Below are 15,871 nucleotides of genomic sequence, written 5' to 3' on the forward strand. Positions count from 1 at the left end.
CAAATTATAATTTCCGATTTTATCTCCCTTTTGTAGAAGTTGAGAAGCTGTTGTAAAGTAGACGACAGATTACGCGAACACTGTTTTGATCTCAGCCGAGTCAATTCATGGCGCAGGATGAACAATCTGCAACATCGGTGTGCGCCTTTCTAAGTGTTGCTTTTATTCCGCTTAAGCTTTCATGTTTTTCTCTATATGATTCTAAATCGAGTAGTATGTTATGCTATTCTTCGGCATCCTCCGGCTTGAAATCCGGTGCAGTACACCTCGTTACTTTCACTTTCTCTCTGGTTGCAATCATTATTTCTCGAGGACTTTCCAGGACCCTCGATGAAATTGGCCAAGTAAAATTGAGAAACAGTAATTTATATTATTAGTCAAGTAGATTGGTTCGGTGTTGTTGTTGTTGATGATGATCGGTTTGGCGGGATAAAGAAAGGGAAGAAAGCAAGACAGGAAGGGGTATACAACACAATGAAATATTACAAGAAAGGTTTACTCTAAACACACAAAAGAAAAGTGATAAAAATTGCGAGTTTACTGTTGCTACTGTTGAGCATTGCCACCGTTGCTATTGGCATCCTCGTTAGGCGAAGCAGAGGTGGAAGTGTCCTTGCCTTCGATTGCTGGAGCAAATCCAATTCGGTGCTGTCCAAAGTCGAACACGGTGACATAGTTACGCAAAAGCATGTTGCCCAAGATGTAATGTTCAGAGGGGACAAAGAACAGCATGCACTGGCCATCTTCTTCACGACGACCCACGAGGCGGGAAATGGGCAAGCCAATGTACACGGATGTACCCTGGCCGCCGGACTCAGGGAATACAATCTTGATTTCGTTCTCGTCATCCAAGTACTTGCAGTCAACCAAAAATTGGTTGTCCACCACCTGCACATCGGGCGCAATCGTTTTCGCCAGCTGCTGGGCCAGGTGTTTGGGCAAATACATGAAATTTGATCCAGTATCAATGGCAAAAGGGGTGCCCTGAGCGGCAAATTTGAAGTTGACGTTCTTCAACTGAAAGCCTTGAATCCATGCTGTCCATCGCTCGTGTACTGGCAAGCCTGTTGCTTTGTGTTTGTAAGTCACGACATCGGTATACACCACATCGCCAGCCATCTTTTCCTCATTGATGTCGCCAAACATGATTTCACCACACCATTCTGATTCTTCAGACTCGCCGATAAAGACCGAAAACAGTGGCTGAGGAATCTTGTTGGCCAAGTACAATGCTTGTGGGAAAGGATAGTAGGATTGGTTGAAGCGCTGGTACATGATCGTGCCGCCTGGGTAACCGGCGCCGAAAATACCATCCAAAACATACTCGTCGCCGCCGTTTTCGGTCGTGTTTTGCTGTGCAATGGGACCTTCATTCGTATCGACCATGGCCAGAACCTGCTTGTCTAATTCCAAATCGCCGATCTTGATCGTGTCAACAAAATAGTCTCCCAAAGCATTACCGGTGCCGTATGTAATGTTCAAGGGATACTTCGTTTCGTGGTACGTGCTCGATTGGCTGGGATCGAATTGGCTGCCAGACAGACAGCCATCCGTTTCTGAGCACTTGTTGGACGGGATCCAAGTATCAGCACTGCCAGTGTCGAATAGGAGTAGGAATTCCTGTGCGGGCGTGCCAATCGAAACGTTGATGGCGAGTTCGTATAATTCAATGTCATTAAGTAGAGGTACGTAGTGCGTGGCGTTCTTTGTCGACTGCTGCTCGTCATCGTTACTGCTGTCAGTTGTTGACGAGGTTGCGCTGTCTTCACCGATATTGTCGAGGATGGTATCGTAGTCGACAGCATGGAAACGGTTGCGATGGTAGCGTACGTCGTCGTTGGGCAGGTTGCGACGTGCAACGCGACGGATGGGCAGACGCACGGGCTCAACTTGGTCTTTTGCAGACACACCAAGCATCGTAGCAGCCACGGCAGCCAACGCAAACGTGATAGGACGCATTCGGTCAAGTGGATATGTAAAAAGGTGAGTAGAGGGAAAGGAAGGAAAGAAAGAACGGAAGGGGAGAAGGAAAAAAGGAGGGAAGAGAGAGCAAGAGAAGAGACGGACAGAGAGAGCGAAAAGAAGTGAAAGGACCAAATTATAGAGTCAGGCACAAACACAAACGAGCAAAAAAAAGGATGTTTAACCCAATAAAGAAACTCTCCACTCGATTAGGGTGACACAGAACCAATTATTACTTGCTAAGAATAGAATCTACATGTGCTAAAGATGCTGCCGTGTATGCTATAAGTGCAGTTGCCAGTTTTTAAGTATGTGTTGGATGTTTACACGGTGATGGTGCTAATGATAACATGATTAGAAAACTATTCTTCTAATGCTTTCTTAAAAACCGAATAGCAGCTGAGGCCGGGGTTGTAATCTGCGGAAAAGAAACGATTAGAGTTTCTGCGACATGAAAAAAATAGTGTATGCTGTGGCAGTATAAATGGTCTTACCAAAGTTGTCATCTGGGTTGCAGTTGCATTTGGAACGGTATTCAGGCTCCACTGGGCAATGCGTGTATGCGCTAAATACGGTTGCGTTTAATCAAACTGAGCGCAAATTCATCAACATTAATATGTGAGAACTTACGTGTGTCGATAGCCGATATCGTTGAAGAAGTGGAACTCATCTTTGCGGAGCATCATGCTTGCAGCAATCGAGTGAACGGGAGCATCGCCCCATCTGCAATATCAGCCGTAGTGCGCGTATGTTTTTGGTTAATACATGCAACGCTATGCACACAAGAGCCGTACAATATCATCTTTTTTTCTTACCTCTCGTAAAAGAATCCACCTGACTGATCCAAATAGTTGAAGAATTTGAGGTAATCGTTTGAGCGCCATAAGGACAGCGAGGCAATTTCAAAGTTGGTCCAGAAATGACATAGATTGTACGATCCGCCATCATCGTCCGTGATGAAGCGATACAATGAATCCTCCTTGATGGGCCAGTGCTTCACAACCTCGGGGCGATCACGCTCAAAGTCCTTAACCGTTTGCCACAGTGATGGGACAGTCGCGCCGAATTCACGGAACGCAATATTGAAACCTGTGAAAAATAGATGTTAATATGCCAAGTTGCCAAGTTGATGATGATCCTTACCATATTTCTTGTTATTGTTGCGCATGAATTTGAATACATCATAGTCCAAATCACAGTGATAATCCACATCAGGCTCCAAACGCCAATAGTAGTCAAACTCGTCCAACAAAGGATGCCGGAAAAAGAACCCGCTTTGGAAACTATATCAGATAGAGAGAATAAGAGAGTAATGATAACGACGAGCAAGTGGGGTGAGTGGATAACGCTAAAAACATACACACACATACAGAGAGAAACCGAGATATCTCTTTTTTTATGTCACAGTGTAACCTTGCCGCTCCACCAACAACAGGATCTGCAACTTACCGGCACATGTGGCGATAGCTCTCGCTTTCTGCGTAGGGAATGCCTAGCTTGGCCATTTCTGCTCGTTTGTCGGCTGCCAAGTTCTGGTCGATAAACGGTGGATAACCCCACATTTGACTGTCCAATTTGCCATAGCGCGTACCGGCCGTCGTCAGTGCGGACGTTGTATCGATAAAATCTTGGGTAAAGTCATCGTCATTCAAAAAAATGTATGGGTATTGATACTTTTTGTTGAATCGCTGTTCAATCTGCTCAATCGTGCCAACGATGCCGTTGAGTTCTCGGTTACGAACCAGGATGACAAAGCATGCTCGGACGGGATCATCTGGCTTAAAGTCGGAAAGAGGCGCATCCACGGGTGGTTGCGCAGGTAATACTGGTGACTCTGGTGCAGCGGTTGTGCTGTCAAGGCCGTTCTGTTCTTCTGCTCCATTGAGAGAAACGAAATTACTGACAGGTAAGAAAAACAAGAGTGAAATGGTCAAAAGAGCCAAAGTGCCAACGAGTAGGAGTCGTTGCCGACCAGCTACTCGCCAGTTATTCATTTCGCGGGTAAGAAACGCAGGCAGCGCCATGGGCAGGGAGCTTGCAAGTTTTGTTTGTGGGGGATTTGGCCTGCTGAGTACTTGGCAGTGTATAAGAGCTCTAAAGTAAAACCCAATCAGATTAACGCCCCCTTTTTAAACGTTCCGTGTCTTGCCTCGGGCTTAGATCCAGGTGTAACAACAAACATCTATTACCCATTTGATTTATTTTTATTTCTCTTGCTATTTCTTTCTTTCTTTCTCTACAGTTCATCTCGCTCGTGTGGATGGTGGACTGAGACAAGCTTCGAGGGGGCCAATTTGATCTTTGACTGTCCTTGCCACTTTGCAAAATTAACGGGTATCATGCGTGTCTGCAGTTCATGCAGGTACTTCAGATGATAGTGGTACTGATCGACCAGTATCGCATTCACGAACACGTCTGCCCCGGCATTGTCAATATTGCATCCATTTTGAGAAACAATAGCATTCTCCCAAATAGTAGGTGTGAAATAAGCCTACACAATCAGGGAAAATGAGCATCGTTTTCTTCATCTTTCATCATCGATGACAGGAATTAGGCCATACCTTGCCTTCGTCCTTGCTGCTAATCAAGGATGATGAGAAAATTTCACATTAGTATCAGTGCTTCAAATTAAAACTTGAGAAAAACGCTGTCCGTACCTGCTGTCGCCGCCATCAGATGATGGATCGACATACCCTGTACGACATTGACACGATAATTAGCGATATATACAAGTGAAGCCCAATTAGAACCGACAGGTACCTTCAATCCCCACAGCACCGGGTGTTTTGCATAATGTATTCAACTGTTCATTCAAATTCGGTGTATTCTGCTTAGGAGTCGATCGCCAGAATTGCTATGTATCAAGTAGAAGAACCGGCATTAACCCCTTGCTTTATACCGTCACGCTCATTAGTTGCGACCGTAATAATGCTACCTCTGAAAAATAGACGCTGTTTCTTGGGCCACCACTTCTATTCGTTGTCAATACGATCTTTGAGCGAATGCCTACAAGCTCACCATCGCCTTCCCACTGTGGCGCTTCTGGGTCGTAGTTTACCAAGCTGCCCAAGGACTTCCATGCTATGTCTCTTCTGTATATAAATGGACACTACGTATATTCATGTATTACTGATTTGCGTGTCGGAAGTACTTATACCGAATTCTCGCTGCAGAAACCAATTACCTGGCCATCTTCAAAGGGGTCAATGCCTTCAACTCGCTCGGTATGTACCTTACATGCTTGATCCCACGTTTTCTCAAACGCCGATAGAGAAACATCATCGGGCATGTTGGCATTGACAGTAATCACTTGCTCCTCTTGTACGCGAGCATAGTCTAGTATTTCATCGGCTATATCCTGAAGCGTCATACTCGAATCTGAACAAGCGACAATCGCGTTCCTATACATCCATATAATTGATCAGTTTAGGGTCGCACCTTTTTATTCATCCTTCGCTCCCTTTCTTTCCTCCCAATCCTTCTATTCTTCTACTTCTTGTGCATTGAATGAAGCGAGAGGTTTAAGAAGAAGCCCTTACTCGGAAGATGAGCACAGGTTCAAATCAAGCAATCGGATACCTATATACATAACAGTCGTAATGTATTAGCTGCTACTTTCATACGTAATTGCAGGACACTGCACAGCCGTCAATGCTTACCATCACGAAGCATTTCGGTCAATGAACGATCTTGAGAAGTGGCATCATGAGCACCGAGCCAAAAGAATCGATTTACGGGAAGGTTGTAATATTTTGGAAAGTTATTACAAGCGAGTGGAGCTGGTGGCAATGGTCTGACAGGTGCACTACGTATTTTCGTGTCGTCGTATCAAAAACCAAAAGCGCTACCGAGAGAAGCTATACACGTAGTAAAGAGGGCTTACGTCTGTCGATCAGCTGTTACAGATACGGCTGTACCCAAGCAGGTTAACAATACGATTGACCACGTAAGCTTGACCATAAGTGAAGCTGAAATGGAAGAAAAAGAACTATGTGTTCTGTGTTACCAACTTGTTCTCTCATGCGATTAGAAATTTCGCGTTCGTAGTTTCGGCCTAAACCTTAGCACGTGCACTAATGCACGCTTGAATACTGTACATGTGGCAACAAGACAAGGTTCCCTTCTGCACGGAATAATACTTGGCCGCTCACGATGAAAAGGACTATTATGCCAGTTGTGTGTGGATCAAAAAGCATCCAAATGTGGAAATAAGAACTACTCATAGCCGGCTTCGAACGGAAAACGGAGCTCGCTATGATATACAGTAATGATCCGGAAAGCCCCCAACCGAATGAAATGCGCAGCGGTCCACAAAGCTCGTAAGATACTACACTCCAATGGCTACAATGGAGAGACCATTTATATAAGCTCTCTAGACCTCAAGATTGTCAACGTTCACCAGCATGAGAAAGATGGCAATTGTATACACAAAAATACAGACCGTATGATCGAATGAAAATGGACACATAAATTTTGTCCTCAGGTATACAGCAACATGCGAAGAAGGTTGAAAACAGCGAAATTGATGGTATAGTACTAGTTCTATATAATTATTATGATCGATCACTCTTTTGACAATGTTCTGAATTTGCTGTGGCACACCCTCATTGATATTTCCGTCCCGAGGATTATTGCTAGATCGCCTGTCTCTAAGGTTGATGACTCGCTTATCCCGAAGATTGATGATACGTTTGTCGCGGTGTTAGGGAGCACGTTTATCCGAGTGGTTGAGTTGCACACTTTTCAATATCAGGGATAGCAGATTCCAGATTACTGTCACTGATAACATCCCGATGGTTGATAACCTGGCCAGCATCTTCTGCTTGGGGTTGATGCTTTTCGGTAAGGGCATCGGCGGAGATAATATTGAAGGTCAGAATGATGACAGCTGCAATGGTAGCCAAAGTGTTAGACTTCGCTATATTATATACTTTTAACAACTACTTATACATACTTCATTTATATGCTTTTTTAACACTATACGGGGGTGTTAAACTATTTTTTTTCTCCCTCTCTTATCTTTAACAGAGCTGTTAGCATAGTATATGTTATTGGTCCGTAAATATTTTGAAACTTTATCCAGGAAAATGGTAATGATCAGTTCGTCATTTATTCTCAATAAAGTAATCACCAGTAACTTATATAGAATTTGAGCTCCATCACCCTGCTTCATCCAACTTAAAACCGCTGCTATCCATGCTTTTTCGTTTCTCACAGAGCACACTGCTGCAATGAAGTATAATATATTGTTCAGTCATTACAATACTAGTTATTCTCTCGCATGAGAGCTAAATTCTTACAAGGATCCTCTTACATCGATGTATGGTTTTCAAACGCGAGCTTGCAAAAAAGTCTAACAAGCGAGACAGAATGCGTTATTATTAAGTTATTTTGTTTGTTTAGATCTTTAAAATGTCATCTTTCTTAACTCCTGTCTTCGCGGATCAAGTCTGGGTAAATGCAGAAGAAGCATAATGAATGGTAAAGTTCCTATTACGAGAGAAAGAGAGAGTCCATATACTAGTATATCATATGATATCATCGTAGCTACATGACGATCTACCTTAGTTGTGGATCTCATTCCGCTGGATACAGCATCTTTCTATCGTCTTTTATTACGCCCTACGCATATGTATAAACAGCCCTAAAACAGCCGCGTACCAACTAGGTTACTAGCTCTAATAAAATAAAATATCAGTAATAATTAGTTATTGTTGTGTTGTGGCGTCAAAGCCGGACAGTGACCGCACAGCGTACATGGCTAACCTTCAATTCCTGCGGTAGCATCGCCCCTGAATTAATATAATGCATTGTACATACTTCCACCTCAAAAGTCATAAACTACATTTTGTTTCGGCAATACTGCTTTTCTCAGCCTTCTTTTTACTAGGAAATTTCCCAGGCGAAATATAAACAAAATAGCATAGCAATACAACACATGCTGTATAGTATGGAGTGAGCTGTGAGTGCATATAAAAGACACAAAAGCTTTTTTAAATCAGGAGATGGCAGCATAATGACTAAATTCTACATTATTGTAGATTATAGGGTGCAAAGACAAGGAGGAATTATCAAACTACAGTATGCTCCAAACATTGTGGTATTGGCTTTCGCTACTTTATTCACTTGAGAACTGAAGTTCATGAACAACAACGTGATATATAAATTAATTAGTTGCGTCCTTCCTCCTCGCCTACTTTAGCTGCATAAGCGTCAGTGTCCACGTCCTTTTAATCTTCCTTGGCATTAGCAGTCTTCGGTTCCTCGTTTTTGTCCTGAGCCTTTTGCTGATCGTCAGAGCGATTTTCCTGGCTGTTAGATAACTGCTCCTTCATTTTTTCCTTTTTTTCTTCCTCGATCTCCTCCGTGTCCTGGTTCTCTTCCGTAGGCTTCTTAGCGGCCTGCTCAGATGCAGTTTGAGTAGATGATGTCTGGTTGGATCCTGCTTGACTGGTAGCTGTTTGTCCGGATGATTTTTGGCCGTTAGATTGCTGCTCGTTCATTTTTTCCTTTTTTTCTTCCTCGATCTCCTCCGTGTCCTGGTCCTCTTCCGTAGGCTTCTTAGCGGCCTGCTCAGATGCAGTCTGAGTAGATGATGTCTGGCTGGATACTGCTTGACCGGTAGCTGTTTGTCCGGATGATTTTTGGCCGTTAGATGGCTGCTTTTCAACTGTTTCCTTTTCTTCGTCTTCGCCCTTATTTTTGCCCTGATTCGCGTCAGTGGACAGCTTAGAAACTTGACTAGAGGATGTTTCAGCAGATTTTGCTTGACCAGGTGCTGTTTGACGGGTTGATGCTTGATCAGATCGTCTTTGGCCGTTAGATGTCTGACTGTTCGGAGTCTGGCCCGTAGTTGAATGCCTTTCTTCATTCTTTGCCTTATACTTGTCACCATAGTGCAAGGTCATTCGCTTCATTTTCTTGCCGTTCTTGCTTGCCTTCTTGTGATTGTCCTTATGCTCTGCGCCAGTAGTAGCAGTAGTATATCCAGTAGTGCCTTGTTGAGGAGTGCTGGATAATGCAGGTGCTGCCGCACCAGAATTATCTACAGCACCTGCTGCTTGAGATGACTGCTGTTGAGGAAGAGCCTCAATGGAAACGAAGCCAAGAGCCAAAATGGTAGCGGCGATTGCAGTAAGTGTGATGAACTTCATTTTTATGACAGTAGGTAAATAAGCGAAGAAAAATATACGCGTGATAAAACAGAGAAGGTCTTGCTTTGCTTATTGAGTTTATATACTTTTTTTTCTCTTATTTCAGTGTCTTGCTTGGCATACATGAATACTATTGACTCTTTCCTTCTTGCTCGTTTTTAATTCTTCCACTGCATAGTAAATATACCGTGGTCTTCGCTGCATTAAAGGTAGAAAGGCTACAGCATAGTAGCCTCCAGTATAGAAGAATCTCCCGTTCCTCCTATTTTGCTTTAAAGTCCTAAATTAGCATAAATGTGAGATGTTGTTCGGAAACAAACAAATAAACTAGCGCATAAATATTAATTACTAACCTTGCAATCACTACACTGTGAATATAATAGCGGCAGTGCTAGGATTATACCTTCTCATTTGCTCTACATAAATCTTCATTAGTTCATAGAATATGCACGAAGTCTTTCTTTTCCATTGATAAAAAAAGCGGCGGTAATAGTTGCTAGTTTTGCCACTACCCGTGATAATGAGATTTCCAAAGTAGAAAAGGGTTGCTTTACCCCCTATTGTCGATCCTCATCACACATTTTTCTAAGGATCCACCGTGCATGGCATATATTCATAGCTGTGACCATTCCCGTTGCTTTTTCGCTTTTCATATCACTGCGCGCAAATGAATATTTGTCATTTGATCATATGATCTTCGTTATGTCAGCTGTCTACGTAAATGGTTCCACGACAAGCTGTTTTTGAAGTTTCTGCAAAGCATGTTCACAATACTAAACGCCTTCCAAACTCAAGTGACTTTAGTCCTTTGGAGATTCTCATATGTAATGCATACTCTCTTAACTATCTTGAAAGAACAAAAGGATCTCAAACAAAAACAAGTATGTTATTGTAGAACGCATATATTAAAATGGTTTCTAAACAATACGGTTACTTAGCAGCGATGATGCACACAACTACTTGAGTAATCAGCGTATCTGATTTAATCGACTATCATTATTGTTGCGAGAGGCGTACAGTTATAGGAACAATTTACAGTCAAGGATTGAGTATTATAGAACTTTGGAATCAACGTGCAAAAAAAAGTGGCGGGTGATCGGTATCTTAGCCTTTTTTTTACGTAAAGTACCCCCCATTTCTAGGGATAGGGCGGTTAGTGGAAACTGGCGCTTCTACATATGATGATCGATTTTTGATGGTAACAAGTTGCGGTGCATATACTCTACATATTAGTACGCTTATATCTAATCTTTATATATGTCTTACTTTAAAAAGGATCTACATAAGACTTTTCTAAATGGTTTAAACAGAAGAATAAAATGAAGCCTCGCCGTTAGCTGGCTGTGGATATCATAAGTAACAGACAAAAGATGATACCTAGTCCAAATACTTTTGTAATGCAAGAATTCCCCATCATAATTCACATTACCCTAACTTATATACTAAATAGTAAAGGTTAAGTATAGTGTAAAAACGAGCGATTCATTTATGGCTAATGCTGTATACGGGTAGGCGTCAAATGCTGTTTCTGCAATGGGATCCACTCCAAAAAAAAATGTGTTGTTTTGTAAGTGCGATCCAAACAGTGTAATCAAAGCCATCGTCACCATTTATATAATACTTAGACATAAAAATTAGAAAGAGTATCTTATATAGCTACTGCAAATAGCTGCCATTTTCCAGGAACAGCGGTTGAAAAGATATTTGTTTGACACTCGTAGGTAAAAATAGAACATTCGAAGCTTTATTATGGTACTGACGACAATACCATGTATGAATGACATGATATCTCAAGATGATGTTAGAGAACGATGTACACGTAGTACGTACTCTTGACGTTAATTTAGCATTCAAGTGACTCGTATATCGTAAAAGAATATATTGCATATTCTTAAAAGATCACATACGCCGCAAATCTCTTCTGCATATAATTTGATAGACAAAAGATCCTGAAGACGGAAGATTTTCATATGTCAATGTCTGTCGCTAATAATAGTGTATACCTGTCTGAGCATTTCCTGTAAGTGACATTGTATAATCCACTAAAGTTACAGGTTCTTGATGCTTATCATAAACACACGTTGGATCTCTTGTTCCACGCATTACAAAATATTTGTACAAGAAAAACTACAATGATTAGCAAATGTACAAGACTTAAGGAATATACATTTATTGTACAGTAATCGCTTTGAAAAAAACACAATTGAGCGAATACACAATGTATAACAATCTACATTCACACATCTGTGTTTGCAAATAATGCCAGTGCCACAGAGCAAACAAAAAAGAAAAAGAAAGAAATGTTATACAGTAACAAATGAACAATGGTAAGCACGTGCTACTACTTAGTTACCTTGACCGTAATGATTTCCTTGATTTTTATGGTTTCTCTGGTCACCTTGTTACTTGCAGTCTTCATTGGACTCCCCACGTCGAATCTTTGCATGGTGGCTGTCTTGGCCATGATGATTACCATGATCCTTGCCATTACTTCGTTGTGTTCCCGTTTTCTTGGCCTTCTCCATTTTTGTTGCCCCCACCATGTCGAGTCTCCAGATGATGATTGTCCTGACCGTAATGTTTGTCACGGACTACCTTACGATTTCACCACGCAACAAAACCTACTGCTCTGGGATACATGTTTTGCACACGCTCTAACACTTTCTTGTACTCTTTCCTTGTCTGAACAACTAGCAGCTTCAGAAGCTCCTTTTGCATCTCCTCCATTTTCCTCTCGTCACCATCATGCATAGCATCATCGTAGGCCTTGACAAGTTTTCGGACGTTCGTTCATAATGAACCGTACAGCCCTTGACATAAGTAATACTGTCGTCACGACCAGTAATCCCCTTGTAGACGTTTAGATATCCGGTTTTCTGAGCGTCAGAAAAATCCATGACGAAACCAACACGTTCGTCTGGAAACGTGAATGTGATCTCGTATGCCTTAACAGAGCAGCAGAATAGAGCTCAAAATGTTCGGTAGTGTTTCCGTCAAGGACAGCATTAAAAGCCACTACATGTCATTGTAAATAGTATGCGCGTCATCCTAGAGCTACTATTATCCATACAAGCTGCTTCTTCAGGTTGATACTGTTTTTTGGTTTGCTCATTTTATCAACCACCTCCCTCAGCAGTAGCGATCAAAGTCAATCAGACGTGGTGTGACTTAATCGGCGTATGTGTGGGTGATGTATGATATATGTGGGAAAAAACAAAATAATGAAAAAAAGCAGGATGGTCGGCTCGTACGAGAGTCAAGCATCTTAGCCTTGCTTCTGGGCACATGAGTCCGTCTAACGTGGATTCGTTCTTTTCTCTCTTGTTTCTATGTGGGTTTATTATTCAGTGAAAGTTGTGCCAACGATGTTTCCGGTTAATTAAGGGGTTGAAAGGGGCGTGGCGAGCGAAACATACCATTAAACCGGTTCTCTCAGCTTAGAACAGCTTGCCTTAAGCGCCGTTGTTGCTGGTGTCCATACCCTCCCAACAAATTCTTTCCTTTCGATTATTTTCGCGAGCAGAACTACGCGAACACAGAAGGTAAAGAACAAAAAAAGAAAAAAGATGAAAAAGGCGTACCAAAGTGTGATAAAGCGCGTTGTGATCGTGTTACTGTCGTCTGTCATTGTTCTGCGCTTTGTTTAGCACGGAGCTGTGGGTGGGCAAAAAAAAATAAGGAACTTGTCAAGCACATGAAACAAAGGCAAAGCAAAAAATAAAATAAAGCGGCAAAACGTTTATGAGAAGAGTGCGAAAAGAAAAAGATTGTTTTATTTTGTTTATCATTTTCTTATTTGTGTGTAATAATGTGTGTAATAAATAATAGTAATAATAATCTGTTCGTTCCTCACCCTCCACTGACCCGCACTGGTACATTGCAGTCATCTCTTCATGGCGGACCACTGAGCCCATCCAATCATCAGAAAACTCTAAACAATCGCCAGCACTGGCACGGAACTGATCATAGCACGGACAGTGACTCCCGCGCATACAGCCCAACGCCTTTCCAAAACGAACTAAAGTGAAGAAAAAAAAGAAGTAAAAGAAAAGCGAAACTGCTCGCTTTATATAGACGTTTTTTGACTGTCACGCTCGGGACTTCAAAAAGTTCCACCAAGTTCCATGGATTTTCATTGGCTCTTGCTTAATAGTATGGCTTTAGCATATGGCTCAAAGGGACTATCACGAAAGGAAAGGAAAGGGGGTGTGCTTAGTGGTCATCTAAACAAATGTGCTGCGGCGGTAGTGGTACGTGTCTCTCACCATGCGGAGCTGTACCCTCCGATGGTATCGGCGCTTGTTTGTGAGTGGGGCCGTGCACGGCACCGTGTCAAGCGAAAACAAAGACACGAATGCGAATGAGCAACTACATTCACGGAAGAATTGCTTTTTTGTGAGCAATGAATGACAGAAATAGGAGTGACCGACAAGATAAGCAACATAACAGATTCCCCGGCGTCAGCTGTTCCTGATCTAGCATTAGTAAACATCAAGAACACGATCCTCCCAGCAGCCAGTTTCCATTTCCTTCACCCATCAAGGCAACAGCATGTGTATATAGCGTAGTCCACAGACTATTCGATTTTATTAGTATCTTTTGATTGTATGTGTGGTGCATAATGTTGTGCGTGTGCGGGCATAGATACAACACATTGGACACCATCGCTGCACTATATAAAAAAGACCCGTTGCCTTTTATCTTAAACTGTGCTCGTCAACCATTTTCGCCATCCACCAACGGTTCTTTGAACTACGTCGTGTAACCTCTTCCGTCCATCTCGAATTTATACTGCTGCTGGTGAGGTGCCACCCTCCATCTCAGTTTATGCTGCTGCAAAAGTTCCAAGTATGTGCTGCCGCAGATACGTTGGCCCGCTCATAAATACTGTAAGTATCCGCTGCCGCTAGTGAAATCGACTCATCCTTCATTGTTTTTCATTGCTGCTGACAAAGTAATTCGGTTCGTTTGTTTTTTGTGCAGTTCTACGTTCTTTTTAAGCAGCGTTCAAGATCCATTGGGACGATCAGAAGAATAACACTATAAACGATGACTTCCTACAACGTTTGACACTTTTGCACGTAATTTGTTGCTCCATTTATCACCTTGTTCACTCGCCATCCCTTTGTGCATTTCGAGTGCGAAGTCAGTTGGCCAAATCATTGCGTCACAATGCGCATAGTTTTCGTTTCAGGGGAAAGCTGTTGGAACGTTCAAGGTTTGACACACGCGTAACTTCGTCACTATCCAAAAAAGAAAGATCTGTGTTGCACTCTTCCTGATTTTCTTATTCCTAGACTACCTTTGCTTCCTTGATGATTTGCGTACGTTATGCTTGTCAATAGTGTGGGTTTGTGCGTACGTGATCGGAGCCTTCATTATGTGGTAATAAAAAAGAAAGCGATTTTACCCCTACTGTTGCCTGTTTCACAGCAAAATTCACATTGTGTCTCTGATCGTCTCTTTGCACACTTCTTGCCGTTGCCGAATTAATGATGTTATAATGAAACCCGAGAGAAAAATCCTGCTCTTTTGCAGTTGCTTTTTATATACGTTAAGAGCACCGTTTACTGTGCATTACGTCCCACTTAGCTTAACATATAATCCCTTTTGGTATAAATTACGATCCGCTTAATTTTTACTATGTCTTGTCTTTAGATGCCACAGCAGAGTGTGTTGGGGACCAGCAGCTTCTTCGCTGCAAGACTCCTCCCAGCAGTGATTCCATTCACGACTGGTGCATTGATTGGTGGCAAGGTGGCATATCAATTAAAGTTGACAGGGATAGTAATATGTGTTTGCTCTTGGACTACATGCGTTTGCTTTAAACCATGTAGGGTTTCCCGTATAATGAACGCTCCAAGGCTACGTTTTTGATTTGAGCCACTGATCTGGTCAGTGTACGGAAATGTTCATCAAGCTCATGTCATCTTTACCAATCGGTCAAGAAGGACTTCGTCTCTGGATCGCTTTCAAAGGCATTGCATACCGTGGGCGACTACTGATAATGAGCGCCGAAATGACTATCCGTCCCACCAATATGGATCGTCGCTTCAATGGAAGTTTTCCCAACAGTGGATTATGATGTTTGGCGAATCGTTTGGTCATATAAATGTGTGGATAGTAGCATATGATCTCGTGATACCATCCGTTGCTGCTGCTGCTGCTGCTGCTAAAACTATAGGCGTAGTTGTAATATTATACACTACGGGAAATTTGTCGCGGGAGATATTGGATAATCTACAAAGTATCTATTTTTGCTGCAAATCTACGCCTCGCAAATGCAAATCTTCTTCACTAATTTGACATCAGATATTCACGCTTGACATTGTTAAGTGCGATAGAAACTTCTGCGCACATTGCTAAAAGCAATCCTTAAATTTAGGAATTTTTTACCGAAAAATCCCTGTTTTGTTCTGGAAATCTACACATCATCTATCTTAACTTAGATTCTACGTTCTGCACCTGTAAATCTACACACCTGGTCTTCAGGCGGCGGAGTTATTTTGCGGTAGCCATAGCAGCATGAAAAGAAAACGCTTTCTGCAACAAATATCGATCTCGAATACTTACCTTAGATCTCGTTACCATCTTCCACGCAGAAAGTTTCAGTGTTGCAGTTGCTGCGGTGTGTATAATAAACGCGAAATCTCGAAAAAAGAACACGTCGCTGAGTGCCTCAAGAAGCACGAGCGCGAAGCGACTCAGGAGAGATCGACTAAACGCGCAAAAACACTGCACCATAGTGATGAACA

General features: G+C 42.3%; 5 protein-coding genes across 5 annotated transcripts; 1 reads left to right on the top strand and 4 right to left on the bottom strand.

The window, feature by feature from the left end:
* Window positions 1-546: 546 nt before the first annotated feature.
* On the bottom strand, window positions 547-1,917 carry BDB00DRAFT_880867 (aspartic peptidase domain-containing protein; the record flags this gene model as incomplete). Its single annotated transcript, XM_053128042.1, has 2 exons — window positions 547-1,704; window positions 1,882-1,917. The coding sequence occupies 2 exons, from the start codon at window positions 1,915-1,917 to the stop codon at window positions 547-549; spliced, it is 1,194 nt and encodes a 397-aa protein (XP_052985981.1).
* A 211-nt stretch (window positions 1,918-2,128) lies between these two features.
* Window positions 2,129-4,199, bottom strand: BDB00DRAFT_13669 (nucleotide-diphospho-sugar transferase). Its single transcript, XM_053116206.1, has 7 exons — window positions 4,152-4,199; window positions 3,412-4,056; window positions 3,106-3,245; window positions 2,778-3,051; window positions 2,593-2,685; window positions 2,457-2,527; window positions 2,129-2,380 (listed from the first exon to the last, which is right to left on the bottom strand). The coding sequence occupies exons 2-7, from the start codon at window positions 3,984-3,986 to the stop codon at window positions 2,325-2,327; spliced, it is 1,209 nt and encodes a 402-aa protein (XP_052985982.1). The 5' UTR covers window positions 3,987-4,056; window positions 4,152-4,199; the 3' UTR covers window positions 2,129-2,324.
* Window positions 4,152-5,951, bottom strand: BDB00DRAFT_795269 (uncharacterized protein). Its single transcript, XM_053121378.1, has 9 exons — window positions 5,846-5,951; window positions 5,622-5,767; window positions 5,502-5,541; window positions 5,147-5,363; window positions 4,898-5,071; window positions 4,723-4,816; window positions 4,620-4,656; window positions 4,524-4,539; window positions 4,152-4,453 (listed from the first exon to the last, which is right to left on the bottom strand). The coding sequence occupies exons 1-9, from the start codon at window positions 5,920-5,922 to the stop codon at window positions 4,199-4,201; spliced, it is 1,056 nt and encodes a 351-aa protein (XP_052985983.1). The 5' UTR covers window positions 5,923-5,951; the 3' UTR covers window positions 4,152-4,198.
* Window positions 5,952-8,063: 2,112 nt separating this feature from the next.
* On the bottom strand, window positions 8,064-9,398 carry BDB00DRAFT_886251 (uncharacterized protein). Its single transcript, XM_053128429.1, has one exon. It carries the CDS (start codon window positions 9,114-9,116, stop codon window positions 8,193-8,195), a length of 924 nt encoding a protein of 307 aa, XP_052985984.1. The 5' UTR covers window positions 9,117-9,398; the 3' UTR covers window positions 8,064-8,192.
* A 1,901-nt stretch (window positions 9,399-11,299) lies between these two features.
* Window positions 11,300-11,958, top strand: BDB00DRAFT_795270 (uncharacterized protein). The gene has a single exon (XM_053121379.1). It carries the CDS (start codon window positions 11,441-11,443, stop codon window positions 11,867-11,869), a length of 429 nt encoding a protein of 142 aa, XP_052985985.1. The 5' UTR covers window positions 11,300-11,440; the 3' UTR covers window positions 11,870-11,958.
* The last annotated feature ends 3,913 nt before the right edge of the window (window positions 11,959-15,871 follow it).

This window comes from Zychaea mexicana (assembly GCF_025766255.1).
Source record: "Zychaea mexicana strain RSA 1403 chromosome Unknown BDB00scaffold_1, whole genome shotgun sequence".
NCBI classification, from domain to species: Eukaryota; Fungi; Mucoromycota; class Mucoromycetes; order Mucorales; family Lichtheimiaceae; genus Zychaea; species Zychaea mexicana.

Excerpts from the sequence above, each read along its gene's own strand:
- BDB00DRAFT_795269 (XM_053121378.1), bottom strand. The coding sequence starts at position 5,922 with ATGGTCAAGCTTACGTGGTCAATCGTATTGTTAACCTGCTTGGGTACA. Across the intron at positions 5,542-5,621 it reads GACCGAAATGCTTCGTGATG|GTATCCGATTGCTTGATTTG; the intron begins GTAAGCATTGAC and ends TTATGTATATAG. Across the intron at positions 4,817-4,897 it reads ACAGCGTCTATTTTTCAGAG|CAATTCTGGCGATCGACTCC; the intron begins GTAGCATTATTA and ends CTTGATACATAG.
- BDB00DRAFT_886251 (XM_053128429.1), bottom strand. The coding sequence starts at position 9,116 with ATGAAGTTCATCACACTTACTGCAATCGCCGCTACCATTTTGGCTCTT.
- BDB00DRAFT_795270 (XM_053121379.1), top strand. The coding sequence starts at position 11,441 with ATGGTAAGCACGTGCTACTACTTAGTTACCTTGACCGTAATGATTTCC.
- BDB00DRAFT_13669 (XM_053116206.1), bottom strand. The coding sequence starts at position 3,986 with ATGGCGCTGCCTGCGTTTCTTACCCGCGAAATGAATAACTGGCGAGTA. Across the intron at positions 2,686-2,777 it reads GGTGGATTCTTTTACGAGAG|ATGGGGCGATGCTCCCGTTC; the intron begins GTAAGAAAAAAA and ends CTGATATTGCAG. Across the intron at positions 2,528-2,592 it reads GATATCGGCTATCGACACAC|CGCATACACGCATTGCCCAG; the intron begins GTAAGTTCTCAC and ends AACCGTATTTAG.